The sequence below is a fragment of the Heterodontus francisci genome, chromosome 14 (assembly GCF_036365525.1).
Source record: "Heterodontus francisci isolate sHetFra1 chromosome 14, sHetFra1.hap1, whole genome shotgun sequence".
NCBI lineage: Eukaryota > Metazoa > Chordata > Chondrichthyes > Heterodontiformes > Heterodontidae > Heterodontus > Heterodontus francisci.
The window spans coordinates 107,117,296-107,143,675 of record NC_090384.1 but is presented as its reverse complement, the minus strand read 5'-3'; the positions used below and the strand labels follow the sequence as shown (position 1 = coordinate 107,143,675).

Sequence of the window (26,380 nt, the reverse complement as noted above, 5' to 3'; positions counted from 1 at the left end):
TCCCTTATCCCAGCACAGGCAAAGCAGTTCATGGAATGCTGAGAGTATAGCAGGCTTGGCACTCTTGATTATTTCAGGGGTAATGCCGTCCTTTCCAGTGGCCTTTCCACTGGCTAGAGAATCAATGGCATCACTGTGTTCCGATTTTGTTGGCTATTCGTCCAGCTCATTCATGACTGGCAGAGACTGGGCTGCATTGAGGGCGGTATCAGTGACAACATTTTCCCTGGCGTACAGTTCGAGGTAGTGCTCCACCCAATGGTCCATTTGCTTGCATTGGTCAGTGATCGTTTCCCCTGATTTAGACTTGAGGGGGGCGATCTTCTTGATGGTTGGCCCAAAAGCTCTCTTAATGCCATCATACATTCCTCTGATGTTTCCAGTGTCAGAGGCCAGCTGAATACGACTGCATAGGTGTTGCCAGTGGTCATTTGTGCAGCGCCTGGCTGTTCTTTGTGCAGCGTTTCTGGCTACTTTAAGTGCTACGGATGTTAACTCACTGGGGACTTTCTTGTAGTTCAGCAGTGCAGTGCGCTTAGCGGCTATGACAGGTTCCAGCTCTTCAAAGTGAGATTGAAACCAGTCTGCATTCAGCTTCTCACGTTTGCCAAAGGTGGTCATTGCTGAGTCATAGATGGTGTCTCTGATGTGGGCCCTCTTAGTCTCAGCATCCCCTGTGGGAGTGTTTTTTAAATTCATTCATGGGGATGTGGGCGTCGCTGGCCAGGCCAGCATTTATTGCCCATCCCTTATTGCCCTTGAGAAGGTGGTGGTGAGCTGCCTTCTTGAACCGCTGCAGTCCATGTGGGGTAGGTACACCCACAGTGCTGTTAGGAAGGGAGTTCCAGGATTTTGACCCAGCGACAGTGAAGGAACGGCCATATAGTTCCAAGTCAGGATGGTGTGTGACTTGGAGGGGAACTTGCAGGTGGTGGTGTTCCCATGCATCTGCTGCCCTTGTCCTTCTAGTTGGTAGAGGTCGTGGGTTTGGAAGGTGCTGTCTAAGGAGCCTTGGTGCATTGCTGCAGTGCATCTTGTAGATGGTACACACTGCTGCCACTGTGCATCGGTGGTGGAGGGAGTGAATGTTTGTAGATGGCGTGCCAATCAAGCGGGCTGCTTTGTTCTGGCTGGTGTCGAGCTGTTGTTGGAGCTGCACCCATCCAGGCAAGTGGAGAGTATTCCATCACACTCCTGACTTGTACCTTGGAGATGGTGGACAGGCTTTGGGGAGTCAGGAGGTGAGTTACTCGCCTCAGGATTCCTAGCCTCTGACCTGCTCTTGTAGCCACGGTATTTATTTGGCTACTCCAGTTCAGTTTCTGGTCAATGGTAGCCCCTAGGATGTTGATAGTGGGGGATTCAGCGATGGTAATGCCATTGAATGTCAAGTGGAGATGGTTAGATTTTCTCTTGTTGGAGATGGTCATCACCTGGCACTTGTGTGGTGCAAATGTTACTTGCCACTTATCAGCCCAAGCCTGGATATTGTCCAGGTCTTGCTGCATTTCTACACGGACTGCTTCAGTATCTGAGGAGTTGTGAATGGTGCTGAACATTGTGCAATCATCAGCGAACATCCCCACTTCTGACTTTATGATTGAAGGAAGGTCATTGATGAAGCAGCTGAAGATGGTTGGGCCTCGGTCACTACCCTGAGAAACTCCTGCAGTGATGTCCAGTGTTTTGAAGGGCTTTTTCAAGTGAATTTAGAAACTTATGTAACAGCTGTGGATAAGAAATTCTGTTAGTGTTGATGCGCGGGCGGCCCTTCTGCTTGGAGTGATGCAGCTTCTTTGGTTTGTGTCTAACTTTGCTGCACACCAGGGAGTGGTCGGTGTCGCAGTCCGCACTGTGGAAGCTGCGTGTGATTTGGACACTGTTTATAGAGGCTCGCCTTGTGACGATGAGGTCCAGCTGTTGCCAATGACGTAATCTTGGGTGTCTCCATGAAACCTGGTGACAGGGTTTAGTATGAAAGAACGAGTTGGTGATGCAGAGGTTATGATCGGTACACAACTCCAGCAGTCTCTGTCCATTCTCATTCATCCTTCCAATGCCATAGCGCCCAAGGCAGGAGGGCCATGAGTCATGGTCGGCCCCAACCCTGGCGTTAAAGTCCCCCAGCAGGAGCAAATGTTCGGTATTGGGAATGCTACTAACGATATTATGGAGTTTCTCGTAGAACTGGTCTTTAACTTCAGGTGGGGAGCAGAGTGTTGGAGCACCTGCTTCAATCGGTGCTTGGAGCTCAGGGTCATTGCCTGACAAATGGACTGTAACACCGCACCAAACAGCACAACAAAAAAAGGAAAGAAGGTACAAGTCCTTCATTTTGCAAGCTGGAACGTCAGAACTATGTGTCCTGGCCTGTCCGAAGACCTTACACAAATCAACGACTCTCGGAAGACCGCCATCATTAACAATGAGCTCAGTAGACTCAATGTGGACATTGCAGCACTTCAGGAGACACGCCTCCCTGTGAGTGGATCTCTAAGAGAGCAAGACTACACCTTCTACGAGCAGGGTTGGGATCCTGAAGAAGAACCAAGACAGCATGGAGTGGGCTTCGCCATCAGAAACTCTTTGCTCACCATGATAGAGCCACCTTCAAATGCGCACCGCCGATGGGGGCAGTATAGAGGGAGCTTTACTCTGTCTCTAACCCCGTTTTTTTTCCTTTTCTTTTTTTTGATGGGGACAGTGTAGAGGAAGCTTTACTCTGTATCCAACCCTGTGCTGTACCTGTCCTGGGAGTGTTTGATGGGGGCAGTGTAGAGGGAGCTTTACTCTGTATCTATCCCCTTTTTTTTTTAATCCGTGTATTTTATTGATTTATTTTTTTAATTCACCATTACACAGATACAGCTATGAACAGTCTGTACAATCCTACACAGAACCTGTACTGAAATAGAAACTGTATGTCTCCAATACATGTAGTTAAATGTTAATACCATAATTCTAAAGTTCCAGTGACTTTTCAGCATGATGTTTTTGAAAACAGAATGTCAGTAACATCGACGAGATATTTTTAACACTCCTGTTATGCACCTATGGTGGTCAGTTTTTTCCAGTAGGCAACTTCACCTATTCACACTGCTGACAAGTAACACTATAAACCCCCAAAACTATCATACTGAACCTATTCACAGAAGCAAAAGGAAATCCAAGGAACACTATTACAGATATAGCCAAGACAACATTGCCACAGATTAAGAGGGAAATCTGTGACTAAAGCAGGTTTTATTAGGCAAAGTTATCTATTAAAATTTCAACAATGGGCACACGAGTTACCAAACATTTAGGCTGTTTAACATACAAATGCTTCTAAAATCTTTCCAAATAAAGCCAAAATTAAAACTTTTTTCCTTTAAATGTCCATGACAGTTAAGATAACCAACTGTCCCCGCCCTTGCCCATGGAATGTTACTTTTTAATCTAGATATAATGTGACTTTCAAAGCCTTCAAACTCACTAACATCTCAATAGTGTGTTTGTGGACTTCATGGTAAAACCCCTGTCACATCCAAGAACACAATTCTTGATCTAACCCCGTGTTGTACCTGTCCTGGGAGTATTTGATGGGGACAGTGAAGAGGGAGCTTTACTCTGTATCTAACCCCGTTTTTTTTTAAAATAACTTTATTAAAACCAGATAAATAAACAAAAAAACTCAAATTAAAATGCCATTCTCGGCGTCGACGATGCACTCCAGTCCCTGCGGTGCCCACCGGTCGCGGAAGGCCTCAAGCGTATCGGCGGACACCGCATGCTCCTTTTCCAGGGACACCCGGGCGCGAACGTAACCGCGGAAGAGGGGCAGGCAATCGGGGAGGACGGACCCTACCCCGTGCTGTACCTGTCCTGGGAGTGTTTGATGGGGGCAGTGTAGAGGAAGCTTTACTCTGTATCTAACCCCGTGCTGTACCTGCCCTGGGAGTGTTTGATGGGGGCAGTGTAGAGGAAGCTTTACTCTGTATCTAACCCTGTGCTGTACCTGTCCTGGGAGTGTTTGATGTGGACAGTGTAGAGAGAGCTTTACTCTGTATCTAACCCCCGTACTGTACCTGTCCTGGGAGCGTTTGATGGGGACAGTGTAGAGGGAGCTTTACTCTGTATCTAACCCCGTGCTGTACCTGTCCTGGGAGTGTTTGATGGGGACAGTGTAGAGGGAGCTTTACTCTGTATCTAACCCCGTGCTGTACCTGTCCTGGGAGTGTTTGATGGGGACAGTGTAGAGGGAGCTTTACTCTGTATCTAACCCCGTGCTGTACCTGTCCTGGGAGTGTTTGATGGGGACAGTGTAGAGGGAGCTTTACTCTGTGACGACCTGAACAAGGCAGGAAAGGTGATTTCCAGTAGCTATGAAAAGCGCAGTTACCTGTTGGTAAATCAGAATCACTGGTTCTGGAACGACGGCACCTACGTGTGAGAAACCTCTCACTGATCTTCTTTGCTTCCTCCAGCAGCTCCGCATTTTTCTTCTTATCTTCATCTGAAAGCTGCACGTCCGGTAACTCGTCGTTTACCAGATCATAGACTTGGCCATCGCCATCTAATAGCAACAAATATCAATCAGTAATGCAACCTCAATCAATAACAACAACAACTTATATTTGCATAGAACCTTTAACATTATAAAACGTCCAAAGGCCCTTCACAGGAGCATTATAAAGCAAAATTAGACACCACGTTCATGTGTTCGTATGTACCAAGCCACATCAGGCAATGGTAGGTCAGATGGCCCAAAGATTAATCAAAGAGGTAGGTTTTAAGGAGCATCTGAAAGGAATAAAAAGATGTAGAGAGGCGGAAACATTTAAGGAGGGAATCCCAGAGCTTAGGGCCCAGGAGGCTGAAGGCACAGCCACCAATGGTGGAGCGATTAAAATTGAGGATGTTCAAGAGACCAGAATTGGAGGAGCACAGAGATCTTGGAGGGTTGTATGGCTGAAGGAGATTACAGCGCTAGGGAGGGGCGAGACCATGGAGGGACTTGAAAACAAGGATGAGAATTTTAAAATTGAGGCATTGCTTGGCTGGAAGCCAAGGGTGAGATGTGTAAGTTAGGGTGCAGGCAGCAGAGTTTTGGATGAGTCATCGAGTCATTTACGGCAAAGAAGGAGGCCATTCGGCCCATCCAGTCCATGCCAGCTCTCCACAGATCAATCTAGTCAGTCCCACTCTCCTGCTCAATCCCTGTAGCCCTGCAAGTTTATTTCCTTCAAGTGGCCATCCAATTTCCTTCTGAAATCATTAATTGTCTCTGCAGTCACCACCCGTGTGGGCAGCGAGTTCCAGGACATTACCACTCGCTGCGTAAAAAGGTTTTTCCTCGTATTCCCCGTGCATCTCTTGCCCAAAACATTCAATCTGTGTCCCCTAGTCCATGTACCATTCGCTAATGGGAACTGCTTTTCCTTGTCTAACTTATCTAAGAAACCCCATATGCTATATAAGAAATATTAATTTCATTGGTTGGAAACTTACATTAGACTTTTAATGGAAAAAAATCCCACAGTAACTTTTAAAAAACTAGCAGACAAGATGGCCACTGCAATTTGCATCTGAAATACCAGGAGACTGAACTGGAGACAAAAGACTAACAAGAAGCTCAGCCAGAACAATGACGTGCTCTAATTACCTAAAATGGCTTCATTAACACAACAGTCAAGTCAATCCTAATATATTGACTTTGAAAGAGCAAAACCCCTCCAAGTGTAAATTGGCATCCTGGGGCATGTGAAGTCAATTCCTATCCTTTAATTTCATTAGAAGGTTCCAGAAAACCTGAAGAAGCCATGTGACCGTCTGTCCATCTCTGGTGGGGGGATGCTGGTTTTGTTTCCTTTGGACGGAGAGACAAACAGAAACTGAGACTGCAGTAGCAGTGAAAGCTGTGGGCTTCCCTTTCTCCCTCTCTCTTTCTCTCTCCTCAGAAAACTACAAGTTTGAAAACCGTCTGCGACTGTGGACCCTCCAAGCCTACAGACTGCAACAGACAGAGACCAGGGGAAGAGAGCCAACTACACTTCTGCCTTCAAGAAAGCCCTGAGCAAAGCAGGCCAACCACAAAGTTCACTTTGACCAGCGAGGACTTCAAGAATACAGCTTCAGCTGAAGACCACCAGATCATCCACTGCACAGACTGTGTACCTAGGTTCCATTTATTCAGGACTTTAATCCAACCACCAAATCTATTTTTGCCTCGGTAATCTATCTATCTGTGTGTAATTCCTGTTTGAATGTGTGCGTGCAAGTGTAGCGTATTTTTTAAATTATTTCAAATCTGGGTTAGATTGTCAAGTATAATAAACATACCTCTTGTTTAAACTCAAGAACCTGTCCGATTGGTCCTTTCACAATCACATGAAAGGTAAAAGGTAAAACACTCACAGAGGTGGTAAGTACAACCTGTTTAAAAGGAATAAACCCTGTTGTGATCAAACAAGAGGAAAGGCAAGAGGGGAGCCTGAGACCCCCTCCTCATTTGGCCATAACACTGTCATAATCTTGTACACCTCTATCAAATCTCCCCTCAATCTCCTTTGCTATAAGGAGAACAACTCCAGCTTTTCCAACCTAACCTTGTAACTAAAATCCCCCATCCCTGGAATCATTCTGGTGAATCTCCTCTGCACCCTCTCAAGGATTCTTCCTAAAATGTGGACACAATACTCCAGTTGGGGCTTACCCTGACCTTTATAAAAAATCAGCATAATTTTTCTGCTTTTAGAATCATAGAATCATAGAAAGTTTGAGGCACAGAAAGAGGCCACTTGGCCCATCATGTCTGTGCCGACTGAAAAACATTCCACCTATTCTAATCCCACCATCCTGCATTTGTGTGACATTGATCACAAGTCGTGGGAGTCAGTTGCCAGCATTCGCCAGAGCTGGCGGGCAGCCATAAAGACAGGGCTAAATTGTGGCGAGTCGAAGAGACTTAGTAGTTGGCAGGAAAAAAGACAGAGGCGCAAGGGGAGAGCCAACTGTGCAACAGCCCCAACAAACAAATTTCTCTGCAGCACCTGTGGAAGAGCCTGTCACTCCAGAATTGGCCTTTATAGCCACTCCAGGCGCTGCTTCACAAACCACTGACCACCTCCAGGCGCGTATCCATTGTCTCTCGAGATAAGGAGGCCCAAAAGAAAAGAAAGAAAACCATCCTGCATTTGGTCCGTAGCCCTGCAGATTACAGCGTTTGAGGTGCATATCCAGACACCCTTTGCATGAGTTGAGGGTCTCTGCCTCAACTACCCTTTCAGGCCGTGAGTTCCAGACCCCCACCACCCTCTGGGTGAAAATGTTTTTCCTCATCTCTCCTCTACTTTTTCTACCAATCGCTTTAAATCTATGCCCCCTTGTCACTGACCTCTCTGCTAAGGTGAACAGACCCTTCACCTCCATTCTATTCAGGCCCCTTAAAATTTTGTGCATTTCAATCAGATCTCCCCTCAGCCTTCTCCGTTCCAAGGAGAACAACCCCAGCCTATCCAATCTTTCCTCATAGCTGCATTTTTCCAGTCCTAGCAACATCCTCATAAATCTCCTCTGTACTCTCTCGAGTGCAATTACATCCTTTCTGGAATGAGGTGACCAGAACTGCACACAGTACTCAAGTTGTGGTCTAACCAATGATTTATACAGTTCCAGCATAACCTCCCTGCTCTTATATTCTATACCTCAGCTAATAAAGGAAAGGATTCCATATGCCTTCTTAATCACCTTATTGACCTATTCTGCTACCTTCAGGGATCTGTGGACATTCACTCCAAGGTCCCTCACTTTTTCTACACTTCTCATTATTTTCCCATTAATCGTGTATTCCTTTGCCTTGTTTGACCTCCCCAAATGCATCACCTCACACTTATCCAGTTGAATTCCACTTGCCACTTTTCTGCCCACCTGACCAGACCATCAATATCTTCCTGCAGCCTACAGCTATCCTCCTTGTTATCTACCACACGGTCAATCTTTGTGTCGTCTGCAAACTTCCTGATCATGCCCCCTACATTTACATCCAAATCGTTAATATATACCACAAAAAGTAGGGACGCAGTACTGAGCCCTGCGGAACACCACTGGAAACACCCCTCCAGTCACACAAACAGCCGTCAACAATTACCCTTTGTTTCCTGCCACTGAGCTAATTTTGTATCCACCTTGCTGCATTTCCCTGGATCCCATGGGATTTTATTATTTTAACCAGTCTCCCATGAGTGACCTTGTCAACCGCAATGCTAAAATCTATGTAGACCACATCAACTGCACTACCCTCATCTATCTTCCTTGTTACTTTCTCAAAAGATTTGATCAAGTTGGTCAAACAAGATCTTCCTTTAACAAATTCATGCTGACTATCCTTGATTAACCTGTGCCTTTCTAAGTGACAGTTTATCCTGTCTCTCAGAATAGATTCCAATAATTTGCCCACTACTGAGGTTAGACTGACTGGTCTGTAATTATTCGGTCTATCCTTCACTCCCTTTATAAACAGAGGTACAATGTTAGCAGTTCTCCAATCCTCCGGCACCACACCTGTACCCAGTGAGGACTGGAAAATGATGGTCAGACCTTCTGCTATTTCCTCTCTTGCTTCTTTTAACAGCCTAGGATACATTTCATCTGTCCCTGGTGATTTATCAACTTTCAAAGATGCTAAACCCATTAATACTTCCTCTCTCCCTATGTTTATCATATCGAACACTTCACACTCATCCTCCTTAACTACAATATCTGCATCGTCCCTCCCTTTTGTGAAGACAGATGCAATGTATTCATTAAGAACCGTTCCAACATCTTCCGCCCCTACACATAGGTTACCTTCTAGGTCTTTTATGGGCCCTACTCACTCCTTAGTTATCCTCTTACTCTTAATGTATTGATAAAACATCTTTGGGTGCACCTTGATTGTGCATGCAGATATTCTCTGGCTTTCTGTAGTATTGAATTCTCAGTGTCGGACATAAGCTTCCCTTTTCTGCCTTATCTTACCCTGTCGGCTTCTTGACATCCATGGTGCTCTAGATTTGGCCGGCTCACCCTTTTTCTTTGTGGGAGCATGTTTACTCTGAACCCCTTGAATCTCCCCTTTCAATGCCTCCCACTGTTCTGACACTGATTTACCTTCAAGTAGCTGTTTCCAGTCCACTTTCACTAAATCACTCCTCAGTTAGTAGAATTGGCCTTTCCCCAATTGTGAACTCTAACTCCTGTTCTATCTCTGTCCTTTTCCATAATTATGTTAAAACTGACTGAATTATGATCATGACCACCAAAATGCTCTCCCACTGCCACTCCTTCCACCTGCCCAGCTTCATTTCCTAAAACTAAGTCTGAAACTGCGCCCTCTCTTGTTGGACTTGCTACATACTGAGCAAAAAAGTTCTCCTGAATGCACCTGAAGAATTCTGCTCTCTCAATTCCTTTCACACTAAAACTATCCCAGTTAATATTGGGGTAATTAAAATCCCCTACTATTACTGCCCTATTTGTTCTTGCACTTCTCAGAGATTTGCCGACATATCTGCTCTTCTATCTCTGACTGTTTGGGGGACTATAGTACAGTCCCAGCATTGTAATTGCCCCTTTTTTATTCCTTAGCTCAATCCATATGGCCTCATTTGATGAACCTTCCAACATATCATCCCTTCTTGGTGCCAAGGTTAGGCAGAGCAGACCCGAAAGAGGGGTTGAGGCCTGGGACAGATCAGCCATTATCTTATTGAATGGTGGGGCAGGCTTGAGGGACTGAATGACCTACTCCTGCTCCTATTTCTTATGTTCTAAGGTTAAAGACATCTCTTCTGAGCTGGAAAGAAACTTGGAGTAGGAGGAGAAGGATTCAGTTGTCGTGGTCCACGTAGGTACCAACGACATAGGTAGGACTAGGAAGAGGTTCTGCTGAGTGACTATAAGCAGCTCGGGGCTAAATTAAAAAGCAGAACCACAAAGGTAATAATCTCTGGATTACTACCTGAGCCATGTGCAAATTGGTGCAGGGTAAATAAGATTAGAGAGGTAAACGTGTGGCTCAAAGATTGGTGTGGGAGAAATGGGTTCCCATTCATGGGATACTGGCACCAATACTGGGGAAGGAGAGAGCTGTTCCGTTGGGACGGGCTCCATTTGAACCATGCTGGGACCAGTGTCCTGGTGAATCGTATGACTAGGGTTGTAGATAGGACTTTAAACTAATTAGTGAGGGAGAGGGTTCAATTGAAGGGAAGTTTAAAAAATCAAAAAGAAACGAGAGAGCAGAGGTGCAGGGTAATGAAGAGGTGAACGGTAATCAATGTGTGACAGGAAGGAGCAGAAAATATAAACAGAAGGGTGCAGCAAAAATTAGAACCAGAATGAGAAATAATGGTAAAAAGTCAAAGCTTAAGGCTCTTTATCTGAATGGACGTAGTATTTGTAACAAGATAGATGAGTTGACGGCACAAATAGAAATGAATGAATATGACTTGATAGCTATTACAGAGACGTGATTACAGGGTGACCAAGACTGGGAACGCAATATTCAAGGGTATTCGATGTTCTGGAAAAACAGCTTTGTTAATAAAGGAAGGTATCAGTGAGGTGGTGAGTAGTGATATAGGTGCAATAGATCGTGATGTGGAATCAGTTTGGGTGGAAATAAGAAATAGCAAGGGGAAGAAGTCACGGGTGGGAGTCGTCCAAGGCCCCCGAAGAGTTGCCTCACTGTTGGACAAAGTATAAGTCGGGAAATAATGGAGCCGTGTAAGAACGGCGCTACAATTGTCATGGGTGATTTTAATCTGCATATTGACTGGACAAGTCAGATTGGCAGAGGTAACATGAAAGACGAATTTGCAATGTGCATCAGGGATTGTTACTTAGAGCAATACGTTGCAAAATCTATCCGGGAACAGGCTATTTTAGATCTAGTAATGTGTAATGAGGTAGGATTAATAAGAGATATTGTAAGTAAGGATCCTCCAGGGGGAAGCAATCACAACATGGTAGAATTTCAAATTCAGCTTGAGGGCGAACAACTCGGGTCTCAAACCAGTGTCTTCAATTTAAACAAGGGCAATTACGGAGGTATGAAGAAAGAGTTATCTAAAGTGGGCTGGGAAGATAGACTAAGGGGAAGGTCAGTGGATGAGCAGTGGCAGACATTTAAGCAGATATTTCATAACGCTCAGCAAAACTTTATCCTGGTCAAAAAGGACTCGATGAGAAGGATGAACCACCCGTGGTTAACAAAGGCGGTCAAGGAGAGCATCCAATGAAAAACTAAGGCATACAAAGCGGCGAAAACTAGTGGTAGGCCAGAGGATTGGGATTTTTTTAGGAACCAGCAGCGGATGACTAAAAAACTAACAAAGAGGGAGAAAATTGATTATGAAAGTAAATTGGCAAGAAATATAAACACAAACAGCAAATGCTTCTACGGGTATATAAAAAGAGAGTAGCTAAAGTGAAACAAAAACAAGAAATGCTGGAATCACTCAGCAGGTCTGGCAGCATCTGTGGAAAGAGAAGCAGAGTTAACGTTTCGGGTCAGTGACCCTTCTTCGGAACTGACAAATATTAGAAAAGTCACAGATTATAAACAAGTGAGGTGGGGGTGGGGCAAGAGATAACAAAGGAGAAGGTGCAGATTGGACCAGGCCACATAGCTGACCAAAAGGTCACAGAGAAAAGGCAAACAATATGTTAATGGTGTGTTGAAAGACAAAGCATTAGTACAGATTAGGTGTGAATACACTGAATATTGAACAGCAGCAAGTGCAAACCTGAAGAAAAACAACCTGAAAAAAACAGTGGGTAAGCAAACTGAACAAACTAAGATGAAATGAAATAAATGCAAAAAAAGATTGTAAAAAATGTAAAAAGGAATGTAAAAAAAAGGAAGAAAAAATAACTAAAAATGAAAGTAAAATGGGGGGCTGTCATGCTCTGAAATTATTGAACTCAATGTTCAGTCCGGCAGGCTGTAGTGTGCCTAATCGGTAGATGAGATGCTGTTCCTCGAGCTTGCGTTGATGTTCACTGGAACACTGCAGCAATCCCAGGACAGAGATGTGAGCATGAGAGTAGGGGGGAGTGTTGAAATGGCAAGCAACCGGAAGCTCAGGGTCCTGCTTGCGGACTGAGCGGAGATGTTCCGCAAAGCGGTCACCCAGTCTGCGCTTGGTCTCCCCAATGTAGAGGAGACCACACTGTGAGCAGCGAATACAGTATACTACATTGAAAGAAGTACAAGTAAATCGCTGCTTCACCTGAAAGGAGTGTTTGGGGCCTGGGATAGTGAGGAGAGAGGAGGTAAATGGGCAGGTATTACACCTCCTGCGATTGCAGGGGAAGGTGCCCTGGGACGGGGACGAGGTGGTGGGGGTAATGGAAGAGTGGACCAGGGTGTCGCGGAGGGAATGATCCCTTCGGAATGCTGACAGGGGAAGGGAGGGGAAGATGCGACTGGTAGTGGCATCACGCTGGAGGTGGCGAAAATGGCGGAGGATGATCCTTTGGATATGGAGGCTGGTGGGATGAAAAGTGAGGACAAGGGGAACCCTGTCACGGTTCTGGGAGGGAGGGGGAGGGGAAGGGGTGAGGGTAGAGGTGCGGGGAATGGGTCGGACACGGTTGAGGGCCCTGTCAACCACAGTGGGGGGAAATCCTCGGTTGAGGAAAAAGGAGGTCATATCAGAAGCACCGTCATGGAAGGTAGCATCATCAGAGCAGATGCGTCGGAGACAGAGAAACTGGGAGAATGGAATGGAGTCCTTACAGGAGGTAGGGTGTGAAGAAGTGTAGTCAAGGTAGCTGTGGCAGTCAGTGGGCTTATAATGGATATTGGTAGACAACCTATCCCCAGAGATGGAGACAGAGAAGTCGAGGAAGGGAAGGGAAGTGTCAGAGATGGACCATGTAAAGGTGAGAGAAGGGTGGAAATTGGAAGCAAAGTTGATAAAGTTTTCTAGTTCGGGGCGGGAGCAGGAAACGGCACCGATACAGTCATCAATGTACCGGAAAAAGAGTTGGGGGAGGGGGCCTGAGTAGGACTGGAACAAAGAATGCTCGACATATCCCACAAAAAGACAGGCATAGCTAGGACCCATGCGGGTACCCATAGCGACACCTTTTACTAGAAGGAAGTGACTGGAGGATTGATAACGGGGAACAGGGAAATGGTAGATAATTGAAACCAATATTTTGCATCAGTCTTCATGGTGAAGGACACTATAAACATCCCACAGATATCAGGCAAACAAGGAGCTAATAGGAGGAAAGATCTTGTAACAGTCTCTATCACGAGGGACAAAGTATTTGACAAACTGATGGGACTAAAGGCAGACAAGTCTCCAGGACCTGATGGCCTACATCCAAGGGTTTTAAAGGAAGTGGCTGCAGAGATAGTGGAGGCATTGGTCGAAATATTCCAGAACTCACTGGATTCCGGGAGGGTCCCCGTGGATTGGAAAACCGCTAATGTGACGCCCCTGTTCAAGAAGGGAGGGAGACAAAAAGCAGGAAACTATAGGCCAGTCAGCCTAACATCGGTCGTTGGGAAAATGCTTGAGTCTGTTATTAAGGAAGAAATAGCAGGACATTTAGAAAAGCTTAACGCAATCAAACAGAGTCAACATGGTTTTGTGAAAGAGAAATCATGTTTGACAAATTTGCTAGAGTTCTTTGAGGTTATAACAAGCAGATTTGATAAAGGGGAACCTGTAGATGTTGTGTATTTGGATTTCCAGAAGGCGTTTGATAAAGTGCCACATAAAAGATTATTGTACAAGATAGGAGCTCACGGTATTGGGGGTAATGTATTAGCATGGATTGAGGATTGGTTAACTCACAGGAGAGAGAGAGACGGGATTAATGGATCTTTTTCAGGTTGGAAAGACGTTAACTAGTGAATGCAGAGAGGCTTCAGGGTGATTTGGACAAGTTGAGTGAGTGGGCAAATGCATGGCAGATGCAGTATAATGTGGATAAATGTGAGATTATCCACTTTGGTAGCAAAAACAGGAAGGCAGATTATTATCTGAACAGCTATAAACTGAGAGAGGGGAATATGCAGCGGGACCTGGGTGTTCTCGTACACCAGTCGCTGAAGGTAAGCATGCAGGTGCAACAGGCGGTAAAAAAGGCAAATGGTATGTTGGACTTCATAGCGAGAGGATTTGAGTACAGGAGCAGAGATGTCTTGCTGCAATTATACAGGGCCTTGGTGAGGCCACACCTGGAATATTGTGTGCAGTTTTGGTCTCCTTATCTGAGGAAGGATGTTCTTGCTATGGAGGGAGTGCAGCGAAGGTTTACCAGATTGATTCCTGGGATGGCAGGACTGACGTATGAGGAGAGATTGAGTCGGTTAGGATTATATTCGCTGCAGTTCAGAAGAGTGAGGGGTGATCTCTTAGAAGCCTATAAAATTCTAACAGGACTTGACAGGGTCGATGCAGGAAGGATTTTCCCAATGGAGGGGGAGTCCAGAACCAGGGGTCATAGTCTAAGGTAAACCTTTCAGGACAGAGGTGAGGAGAAATTTCTTCACCCAGAGAGTGGTGAGCCTGTGGAATTCGCTACCGCAGAAAGCACTTGAGGCCAAAACATTGTATGTTTTCAAGAAGGAGTTAGATATAGCTCTTGGGTTTAAAGGGATCAAAGGGTATGGGGTGAAAGCGGGAAAAGGTTACTGAGTTGGATGAATGGCGGAGCAGGCTCAAAGGGCCGAATGGCCTACTTACAGAGTCATAGTGAGATACAGCACCGAAACAGGCCCTTCGGCCCAACGCCAACCATCAACCACCCATTTATACTAATCCTACATTAATCCCATTTTTTCCCTCTCACATCCCCACCTTCCCCCTATCTACACTAGGGGCAATTTTTACAACGGCCAATTTACCTATCAACCCACAAGTCTCTGGCATGTGGGAGAAGACTAGAGCACCCGGAGGAAACCCACGCGGTCACATGGAGAACTTGCAAACTCCGCACGAGCAGTACGCAGAACCAAACACTGGTCGCTGGAGCTGTGAGGCTGCGGCGCTAACCACTGCGCCACTGTGCTGCCCGCTGCTACCTGCTCCTATTTTCTATGTTTCTATGTTTCTAAAAGAGATTCACTAGGTAGATTCCTGGGATGAACGGGTTGACTTATCAAGAATGGCTAAACAGGTTCGGCCTTTATTCATTAGAGTTTAGAAGAATGAGGGGTGATCTTATTGAAACGTACAAGATTCTGAGGGGGCTTGACAGGGTAGATGTTGAGAAGATGTTTCCACTAGTGGGAGAATCTCGAACTAGAGGACATAGTTACAGAATAAGGGAATACTCATTTAAAACTGAGATGCAAAGGAATTTCTTCTCTCAGAGAGTAGTGAATGTCTGGAATTCTCTACCCCAGGGAGTTGTGGAGGCTAGATCACTGAAAGTATTTAAAGAGGAGGTAGATAGATTTTTGAAATATTGGGGAGTTGAGGGCTATGAGGAGCTGGCACGAAAGAGGAGTTGAGGTCTGGGGCAGATCAGCCATGATCTTATTGAATGGCGGGGCAGGCTTGAGGGGCCGAATGGCCTACTCCTGCTCCTATTTCTTATGTTCCTCACAGCTGTAATAGTTTCCTTAACCAAATTTTTTTAAATTATTCGTTCATGGGATCTGGCCATTGTTGGCCAGGCCAGCATTTGCTGCCGGTCCCTAATTTGCCCTTGAGAAGGTGGTGGTGAGCTGCCTTCTTGAACTGCTGCAGTCCATGTGGGGTAGGGACAGCCATAGTGCTGTTAGGAAGGGAGTTGCAGGATTTTGACCCAGCGACAGTGAAGGAACGGTGATATAGTTCCAAGTCAGGATGGTGTGTGACTTGGAGGGGAACTTGCAGGTGGTGGTGTTCCCAACCATTTGCTGCCCTTGTCTTTCTAGGTGGTAGAGGTTGCAGGTTTGGAAGGTGTCATCTAAGGAGCCTTGGTGCATTGCTGCAGTGCATCTTGTAGATGGTACACACTGCTGCCACTGTGCGTCAGTGATGGAGGGAGTGAATGTTGTGGATGGGGTGCCAACCAGCAGGCTGCTTTGTCCTGGATGGTGTCGAGTTTTTTGCATGTTGTTGGAGCTGCACCCATCCAGGCAAATGGAGAATATTCCATCACACTTTAGGGCGGCAGAGTGGCGCAGTGGTTAGCACCGCAGCCTCACAGCTCCAGCGACCCGGGTTCAATTCTGGGTACTGCCTGTGTGGAGTTTGCAAGTTCTCCCTGTGTCTGCGTGGGTTTCCTCCGGGTGCTCCGGTTTCCTCCCACATGCCAAAGACTTGCAGGTTGATAGGTAAATTGGCCATTATAAATTGCCCCTAGTATAGGTAGGTGGTAGGGAAATATAGGGACAGGTGGGGATGTGGTAGGAATATGGAATTAGAGTAGGATTAGTATAAATGGGTGGTTGATGGTCGGCACAGATTCGGTGGGCTGAAGGGCCTGTTTCAGTGCTGTATCTCTAAACTAAACTAAACTCCTGACTTGTGCCTTGTAGATAGTGGACAGGCTTTGGGGAGTAAGGAGGTGAGTTACTCACCAGAGGATTCCCAGCCTCTGACCTGCTCTTGTAGCCACAGTATTTATATGGCTACTCCAGTTCAGTTTCTGGTCAATGGTAACCCCTAGATAGTGGGGGATTCAGCGATGGTAATGCCATTGAATGTCATGGGGAGATGGTTAGATTCTTTCTTGTTGGAGCTGGTCATTGCCTGGCACTTGTGTGGCGTGAATGTTACTTGCCACTTATCAGCCCAAGCCTGGATATTGTCCAAGTCTTGCTGCATTTCTACACGGACTGCTTCAGTATCTGAGGAGTCACGAATGGTGCTGAACATTGTGCAATCATCAGCGAACATCCCCACTTCTGACCTTATGATTGAAGGAAGGTCAATTGATGAAGCAGCTGAAGATGGTTGGGCCTAGGACACTACCCTGAGGAACTCCTGCAGTGATGTCCTGGAGCTCAGATGATTGACCTTCAACAACTCTATGACTCTAACCACAACCATCTTCCTTTGCGCTGGGTATGACTTCAACCAGCGGAGAGTTTTTCCCCTGATTCCCATCGGCTTCAGTTTTGCTCAGGCTCCTTGATACCATACTCAGTCAAATGCTGCCTTGGTGTCAAGGGCAGTCACTCTAACCTCACTGCTTGAGTTCAGTTCTTTTGTCCATGTTTGAACCAAGGCTGTAATGAGGTCAGGAGCTGAGCGTCACTGAGCAGGTTATTGCTAAGCAAGTTCCGCATGATAGCACTGTCAACGACACCTTCCATTGCTTTACTAATGACTGAGAGTAGGCTGGGCAATTTTCCAAATTGCCGGGTAGATGCCAGTGTTGTCGCTGTACTGGAGCTGCTTGGCTCGGGGTGCGGCAGGTTCTGGAGCACAGGTCTTCAGTACTATTGATGGAATGTTGTCAGGGCACATAGCCTTTGCAGTATCCAGTGCCTTCAGTCATTTCTTGACATCATGAGGATTGAATCGAATTGGCTGAAGACTGGCATCTGTGATGCTGGAGACTTCAGGAGGAGGCCGAGATGGATCATCAACTCGGCACTTCTGGCTGAAAATTGTTGCAAATGCTTCAGCCTTATCTTTTGCACTGATGTGCTGGGCTCCCCCATCATTGAGGATGGGGATATTTGTGGAGCCACCTCCTGCAGTTAGTTGTTTAATTGTCCAAAACCTTTGACGATTGGTTGTGGCTGGGCTGCAGAGCTTAGATCTGATCCATGGGTTATGGGATCGCTTAGCTCTGTCTATTGCATGCTGCTTACGCAGTTTGACATGCAAATAATCCAGGCTTGTAGCTTCACCAGGTTGACACCTCATTTTGAGGTATGCCTGGTACTGTTCCTGTCATGCCCTCCTGCACTCTTCATTGAACCAGAGTTGATCTCCCGGCTTGATGGTAATGGTAGAGTGGGGGATATGCCGGGCTATGAGGTTACAGATTGTGGTTGAATACAATTCTACTGCTGCTGCTGATGGCCCACAGCACCTCATGGATGCCCAGTTTTGTATTGTTAGATCTGTTCGAAATCTATCCCCTTTAGCACGGTGGTAGTGCCACACAATGGAGAGGATCCTCAATGTGAAGGCGGGACTTCGTCTCCACAAGGACTGTGCGGTGGTCCTACCTATAGTGTCATGGACAGATGCATCTGCGGCAGGCAGATTGGTGAGGTCGAGATCAAATATGTTTTTCCTCTCTTGTTGGTTTCCCCACCATCTGCCGCAGACCCAGTCTAGCAGCTATGTCCTTTAGGATTCGGCCAGCTCAGTCAGTGGTGGTGCTACCGAGCCACTCTTGGTGATGGACATTGAAGTCCCCCACCCAGGGTACATTTTGTGCCTTTGCCACCCTCAGTGCTTCCTCCAAGTGGTGTTCAACATGGAGGAGTATTGATTCATCAGCTGAGAGAGGGCGGTAGGTGGTAATCAGCAGGAAGTTTCCTTGTCCATGTTTGACCTGATGCCATGAGACTTCATGGGGTCGGGAGTCAATGTTGAGGACTCCCAGGATGACTCCCTCCCAGCTGTTTACCACCTCTGCTGGGTCAAGACATACCTGGGGATTGCGATGGCAGTGTCTGGGACATTGTAAGGTATGATTCTGTGAGTATGACTATGTCAGGCTGTTGCTTGACTAGTCTATGGGACAGCTCTCTCAACTTTGGCACAAGCCCCCAAATGTTAGTAAGGAGGACTTTGCAGGGTCGACAGGGCTGGGTTTGCCGTTGTCATTTCCGGTGCCGAGGTCAATGCTGGGTGGTCCGTCCGGTTTCATTCTTTATTGCCTCCGTAGCGATTAGATATAACTGAGTGGCTTGCTAGGCCATTTGAGGACATTTAAGAGTCAACCACATTGCTGTGGGTCTGGAATCACATGTAGGCCGGACCAGGTAAGGACAGCAGATTTCCCTCCCTAAAGTACATGAGTAAACCAGATGGGTTTTTACAACAATTGACAATGGTTTCATGGACATCATTAGACTAGGCTTTAATTCTAGATTTATTATTTGAATTCAAATTCCACCTTCTTCTGTGGTGGGATTTGAACCCACGTCCCCAGAGCAATACCTTGGGTTTCTGGGTGACAATACCACTACACCACCGCCTCCCCCTATACATCCCCTCTTTTCTTATCCTCCTCTCTATCGCGTCTGAAAACCCTGTAACCAGGAACATTGAGCTGCCATTCCTGTCCCTCCTTAAGCCATGTTTCTGTAATAGTTATGATATCATACTGCCACGTGTCTATCTGTGCCCTCAGCTCATCTGTTTTATTTACTATCCTCCTTGCATTGAAATAGATCCCCTTGAGCACTGCCAAACTCTTTTTTATTTTTTAACCTTTGTTTTCTCTGTCTTCCAGACTCATCCATTAATTTTCCACCTTCCATTTTAATTTCTGATTTTGTCCCAACTGAGTCTACCCTCAGGTCCCCATCCCCCTCCCAAACTAGTTTAAACCCTCCCCAACAGCACTAGCAAAACGTCCCACAAGGAACTCAGTCCCGGCTCTGTTCAGGTGCAACCCGTCCGGCCTGTACAGATCCCATCTCCCCCAGAGCCGGTCCCAATGTCCCTGGAATCTGAAGCCCTCCCTCCTGCACCATCTTTCCAGCCACGCATTCATCTGTCTTATCCTTCTATTTCTATACTCACTTGCTCATGGCACTGGGAGTATTCTGGAGATGACTACTTTTGAGGTCCTGCTTGCTAATTTTTTACCTAGCTCCCTAAATTCTGAGTGTAGGACCACATCCCTCTTTCCACCAATGTCGTTGGTTCTGATGTGGACCATGACTGCTGGCTGTTCACTTTCCCCCTTCTGGCACAGAAGGTTGTTAAACAGCCTTTCATGTGGTTCTTTATCAAATGCTTTCTTAAAATTAATGTAAACAACATACACCGCATTCTCTTCATCAGCCTTCTATGTTACTTCATCAAAAAATTCAATTAGATTTGTCAAGCATGATCTCCGTTTTACATATCCATGCTGGTCTCCTTAATTAACTCAAACCTCTCCAAGTGTGTGTTGATTTCTTTCCCCTGATTATTGTTTCTAAAACCTTACCCAACACTGATGTTAAACTAACTGGTCTGTAGTTGCTAGGACTGTCCTTACACCCTTTCTTGAATAAGGGTGTTACATTTCCCACTCTCCAATCCCCTGGCACGCCCGCCCCCTCCATATCTAGGAAAGATTGGAAGATTATGACAAGCCCTTCCACTATCTCCACCCCCACATCCCTTAGCAACCTGAGATGCAAACCATCCAGACCAGGTGACTTATCTACCCTAAGCATAACCAACCTTTTTAGTACCTCCCCCCTCTCACATTTTACCCTATCCATTGCCTCTACTCTGCTTCTACTGATATTTTGTCAGATTCCTCTTCCTTAGTTAACACTGATACAAATTACTCATTAAGTATTCGAGCCTTGCCCTGTGCCTCTAAGCATATATTACCCTCTTTGTCCCTAATAGGTGCCACTCCACCTCTTACTATCCACTTACTACTCACATGCCAGTAGAAGATTTTTGGGTTCCCTTTTATGTTGACTGCCATTCTATTCTTATGTTCCCTCTTGACCTCAAATTTCTCGAGGATAGAACATGGGAAGCTGTCCAGGTGTGCATTGTCAATTCTGGAGATAACAAAGGCATGGATGAGGGTTTCAGCAGGAGGCAGGGATAGAGTCAGGTGATGCTACAGAGGTGGAAATAGGCGATCTTAGTGATGGCCCGGCTTTGTGATTGGAAGCTCATTTTGGGGTCAAGTATGAGACTGAGATTGCAAACAGTCTGGCTCCAGTTCAGACTGTTGCCAGGGAGAGGGATGGAGTCAGTAGCTAGGGGACCGAGTTTGTTGCAGGGACAGAAAACAATGGCTTAAATCTTCCCAGTATATTGTAATCAATTCAACAACCACAACCTTAACAGCAGTCAACATCTGCATCACGCCAGCCACCCTGTTGAAACATGGAAGGTAGGAAGAAGTTTCAAGAGACTGAGTTTCTGCAGGGAATTCCAGAGCTTAAGGCCCAGGCAGCTGAAGGCACAGCCGCCAATGGTGGAGTGATTAAAACTGGGGGGTGTTCAAGAGGCCAGAATTTGAGGAGTGCAGAGATTTTAGAGGCTGGTAGCGCTTAGAGGAGGTTACAGAGATAGGAAGGGGAGATAGAGAGGCTACGGAAGAATTTAAACACAAGAATAAGAATTTTAAAATTGAGTGTTGTTGAACTGGGTCAGAGAGCACTAGGGGTGATAAGTGAGCAGGACTTGGTGAGAATTAGGATATGGGCAGGTGCATTTTGGATGAGCTGAAATTTCTAGAGAGTAAACTTCCCGAATATTCCACTGTTACTCAAGGTGTTTTCTGTACTTCATACAAGCGTAATACAGCAAAGAGATAAGGCCAGAAGCCTTTGATAAGAGTGTGTGAAGTTGATGGCTAGATCATGTAATAGTGAGGCTATTCCATTCCATTTGATGGAGGTTAAAAGGCAGGTTTTATCTCAACACGAAGGAAGTCAGTTGTGATTGTTAAAAGAGCAGTGGGACATAGGAAGACAGAAACTGGAAGAGGCCATTTAACCCTTCGAACCTGTTCTGCCACTCATTGAGGTCATGGCTGATCTGTACCCTCACTCCTTGGCTCCATATCCTTTAATGCCCTTGGCTGGCAAAAAAAATATGAATCTCTGATTTAAAATGATTATTTGAGCTAGTATCTACTGCTTTTTTTTTGGGAGAGAGTCCCACACTTCTAATGACTGGATTAGATTAGGTGGCACAGATTTAGCACCGATTCGGTTACATTATTATTAGTGTGTCCCTGAAGAAAGGATCATTGAGGAAAATGTTGTGATTAATATTGTTGCCCTCCCAATTTATATATTTTCTAAGTTAAAGAGGGAAAAGGGAAACAAGATACAAAGTGAAACACAGACAGCCAGACAAAGTGAGGGTCAAAATGAGAGATAGAGAGAGGGAACTACAGGAAGGCAGAAAGGGAGATATAGCAAATTAGATGAACAGAGAGAGGAGACGGAAAGCAAGGGAAAGACAGAGAGACAGATAGAGAAATGGAGAAATAAACTGAGAGGGATAAAGAAAGAGACAGAGACGGAGAGGAAGAAAAAGATGAAGGGATACAGACAGAGAGGAGATATGGAGATAAAGATAGAGACACGGAGAGAGGAGAGATAGAGAACGAGATAGGGAGACAGAGAGAGATATAGGCAGAGAGGGAGAAAAAACTGAGAGAAACAAAGACAGGAGCAGAGTCAGAAAACCCTGCTGTATCAGTATGAGAAATGAAGACAGAAAGATCAATTGTAACATTAATAATTGAAGACCGTGAATACACTTTGAAGTCAGTCCCAGATCTCTGTGCTGAACAATACTTTACCAACAGAAGTTAGGGAACTTGCTGAGGAACAGGAGGTTCTGGAGTTTCTGCTGGACCGTCTCTGGATAGGACTGTGGGATCTGCAGAAAACAAGAGAAAAGTTCGGACACAATTGGAAACTAAATGAATTCATGCAGTGTAACTTTAATGGGATCCTGTTCCTCATCTGAGGAAAGAATCTCCAAACACTGGGGAAGGGCGAATAAACACTGGGGAAGTGTATGTGGTGTGAATGTGTGTTTGAGTCTGAGTGTGTGTATCTGTAGATGTGTGTGTGTGTGAGACTGTGTGTGAGTGTGAATGTGTGTTTGAGTCTGAGTGTGTGTATCTGTAGATGTGTGTGTGTGTGAGACTGTGTGTGAGTGTGAATGTGTGTTTGAGTCTGAGTGTGTGTATCTGTAGATGTGTGTGTGTGTGAGACTGTGTGTGAGTGTGAATGTGTGTTTGAGTTTGAGTGTGTGTATCTGTAGATGTGTGTGTGTGTGAGACTGTGTGTGAGTGTGAATGTGTGTTTGAGTCTGAGTGTGTGTATCTGTAGATGTGTGTGTGTGTGAGACTGTGTGTGAGTGTGAATGTGTGTTTGAGTTTGAGTGGGCGTATCTGTAGATGTGTGTGTGTGTGAGACTGTGTGTGAGTGTGAATGTGTGTTTGAGTTTGAGTGTGCGTATCTGTAGATGTGTGTGTGTGTGAGACTGTGTGAGTGTGAATGTGTGTGTGTTTGAGTATGAATGTGCATGAGCGTGAACGGGAGTGTTTCCTCCAAATAAATATTGGGAATACTGAATCCATTGTTTTCATTCCCTGCCACAACTCAGTTCTCTAACCACTGATTCCATCCCTCTCCCTGGCAACTATCTTGGGCTGAACCATGCTGTTCGCAACCTCGCTGTCATACCTGGCCCCAAGATGAGCTTTCAACCACATATCCGTGTCTATTTCCATCTCTGTAACATGATCCAACTCTGCCTCTGCCTCAGTTCTTTGCTGCTGAAACCCTCATCCATGCCTTTGTTACCTCTAGACTTGACTATTCTAATGAATTCAATGCTGGTCTTTCACATTCTCCCCTCTACAAACATGAGGTCATCCAAAACGCTGCTGCCTGTGTCTTAACTTGCATCATGTGCCATTCCCCTATCACCCCAGTGCCCGCTGACCTACATTGGCTCACGGTTAAAAATCACCTCAATTTTAAAATTCTCATCCTTGTTCTCAAATCACTCCACGGCCTCACCACTCCTTAGCTCCTCCACCTCTACAATCCTTTGAGATCTCTGCGTTCCTCTAAATCTGGCCTCTTGAGTATCCCCAACTTTAATTGCTCCACTATTGGTGGCCAGGTCTTCAGCTGCCTGGGTCCCAAGCTCTAGAACTCTCTCTCTAAACCTCTCCACCTCTCTCTCCTCCTATAAGACACTCATCAAAACTGCCCTTTTTGACTGAGCTTTTGATCACCTACCCTAATATCTCCTTATGTGGCTCGGTGTCAAATTTTGTTTAGTAATGCTTCTATTAAGCACCTTGCATTAAAAGTGCTAGATAAATGCAAATTGGTGTTGAATGTGCATGAGTGAGCATGACTGTGAGGGCGAGCATCTGTGATTATATTTCCAGGAACGACTACCATTTGTTGATATATTTTTCATGGTCTTTTTGAGGTAACATGAGATTGGACAGTGGTAGAGCTGATAATATGGTGAACAGAGGCTTCCAAAAAGCTTTTTTACAAAGTTGCACATGAAAGGCTGCAATTGAGCTTGAAACTGGGAATTTCGGCTAAACTTTGGGATTGGTTAGGAACACAGCGGGTATTTGTTGGAGGAGATTGCAGGAATGATGGGGACCGAGGGGGGGGTGGTGGGTGTTCCCGGGACACTGTTTTGGGACTACAACAGTTTCTCATTTACATCAGTTTACAGCAAACATGGAGGGACAGCATAAGTGGACTAATAGTCCAGTGAACGTGAGTTCAAATCCCACTGTGGTAGTTTGAGAATTTGAATTCAGTTTACAAAAAATCTGGACATTAAAAACTGGCATTAGTGAGTGCAGCACTCCTTCAGTACTGACCCTTTGACAGTGCAGCACTCTCTCAGTACTGACCCTCCGACAGTGCAGCACTCCCTCAGTACTGACCCTCCGACAGTGCAGCACTCCCTCAGTACTGACCCTCCGACAGTGCAGCACTCCCTCAGTACTGACCCTCCGACAGTGCAGCACTCCCTCAGTACTGATCCTCCAACAGTGCAGCACTCCCTCAGTACTGACCCTCCGACAGTGCAGCACTCTCTAAGTATGGCACAGAGTATGTCAGCCTGGATTATGGTCTCAAGTCTCTGGAGTGGAACACGAACCCATAACCTCCTGACTCAGAGGCAAGAGAGTGCTATGATGAGCAGGAGTTTGGGTTATGTACTGAACGATGGCTGACAACCCTCATCGTGGGACTGAACAAGAATCATTGCCTTCAGGGGAGGACAGGGTGAAACGAACAGGCCATTAATTTGTGGGCAGTTCCTCGCGGATTGTCCACCGTTTACGCAACTTCTCTGGGATTTCCTGCAGATCTTCCACTGAAGTTGCAATGGTTGTTCATGAGAATCTCCACAGATTTCCAACTTCATGGTGTTTACCTTATCTGTGTCGTTTGGTCAAACTCCCTGTCCGGACAGCTGGTGACGTCTGGTAGGACTATTGCAGGTGTTGTACTCATCCTGAGATCAGCTCCTATAACCTGCAAACAGATTTTATACACAGATAACAAACCTTTAAAGAAATAAGATTTAACTCCCTCTACCCCAATAAAACTTTAAACAAAATGGCCTCTCCAAATCCTGGATCTGTATTTATCACCATAGCTTGGGAGAGATATTTATAATCCTCCCTTCACACTGATAATAAATGCAAATATCAACCCTTAGAGATCCTGTAAACACTGCTCTTTCCTGGCACTCCCACTGACTCGAGATCCCCTCATTAAACACTGCATTGCCAAACAAGATTGCTAAAAAGAAAGACTTGCATTTATATAGCATCTGTCACCACCTCAGAATGTCTCAAATTATGTTAGAGCCCAGTAATTGCTTTTGGAAAGTTTACAGCTCAGAAAGAGGCCACTTGACTCATCGTGCCTGCATTGGCTGAAAAACAAGCCACCCAGTCTAATCTCACTTTCCAGCATTTGGTTTGCAGTCCTGCAGATGACGACACTTGAGGTGCATATCCAGACACATTTTAAATGAGTTGAGGGTTTCTGCCTCGACTACCCTTTCAGGCAGTGAGTTCCAGACCCCCAACAACTTCTGGGTGAAAAAACATTTTCTCATCTCCCCTCTCATCTTTCTACCAATCACTTTAAATCTATGACCCCTCATCACTGACCTCTCTGCTAAGGTGAATAGACCCTTCACCTCCACTCTATCCAGGCCCCTCAACATTTTGTACATTTCAATCAGATCTCCCCTCAGCCTCCTCTGTTCCAAGGAGAACAACCCCAGCCTATCCAATCTTTCCTCATAGCTGCATTTTTCCAGTCCTAGCAACGTCCTCTTAAATCTCCTCTGTACCCTCTCTAGCGCAATTACATCCTTTCTGGGATGAGGTGACCAGAACTGCACACAGTACTCAAGTTGTGGCCTAACCAATGAGTTATACAGTTCCAGCATAACCTCCCTGCTCTTATATTCTATACCTCAGCTAATAAAGGAAAGGATTCCATATGCCTTCTTAACCACCTTATTGACCTGTCCTGCTACCTTCAGGGATCTGTGGACATTCACTCCAAGCTCCCTCACTTCCTCTACACTTCTCAGTATTTTCCCATTAACAGTGTATTCCTTTGCCTTGTTTGACCTCCCCAAATGCATCACCTCACACTTCTCCAGGTTGATTTCCATTTGCCACTTTTCTGCATACTTGACCAGACCATCAATATCTT

The 26,380-nt window shown here is 45.7% G+C and overlaps 1 protein-coding gene across 2 annotated transcripts in view; it reads right to left on the bottom strand.

Moving 5' to 3' along the window:
• mrvi1 (murine retrovirus integration site 1 homolog) overlaps positions 1-26,380 on the bottom strand; it is a 123,178-nt gene that overhangs the window by 76,643 nt on the left and 20,155 nt on the right. For both annotated transcript variants that reach the window (XM_068046706.1, XM_068046707.1), the window contains exons 2-4: positions 25,077-25,177; positions 22,444-22,523; positions 4,382-4,555 (exon numbers count right to left, since the gene is read on the bottom strand). In XM_068046706.1, the coding sequence (XP_067902807.1) occupies positions 4,382-4,555; positions 22,444-22,523; positions 25,077-25,177 (355 nt within the window). The remainder of the gene's footprint in view (positions 1-4,381; positions 4,556-22,443; positions 22,524-25,076; positions 25,178-26,380) is intronic.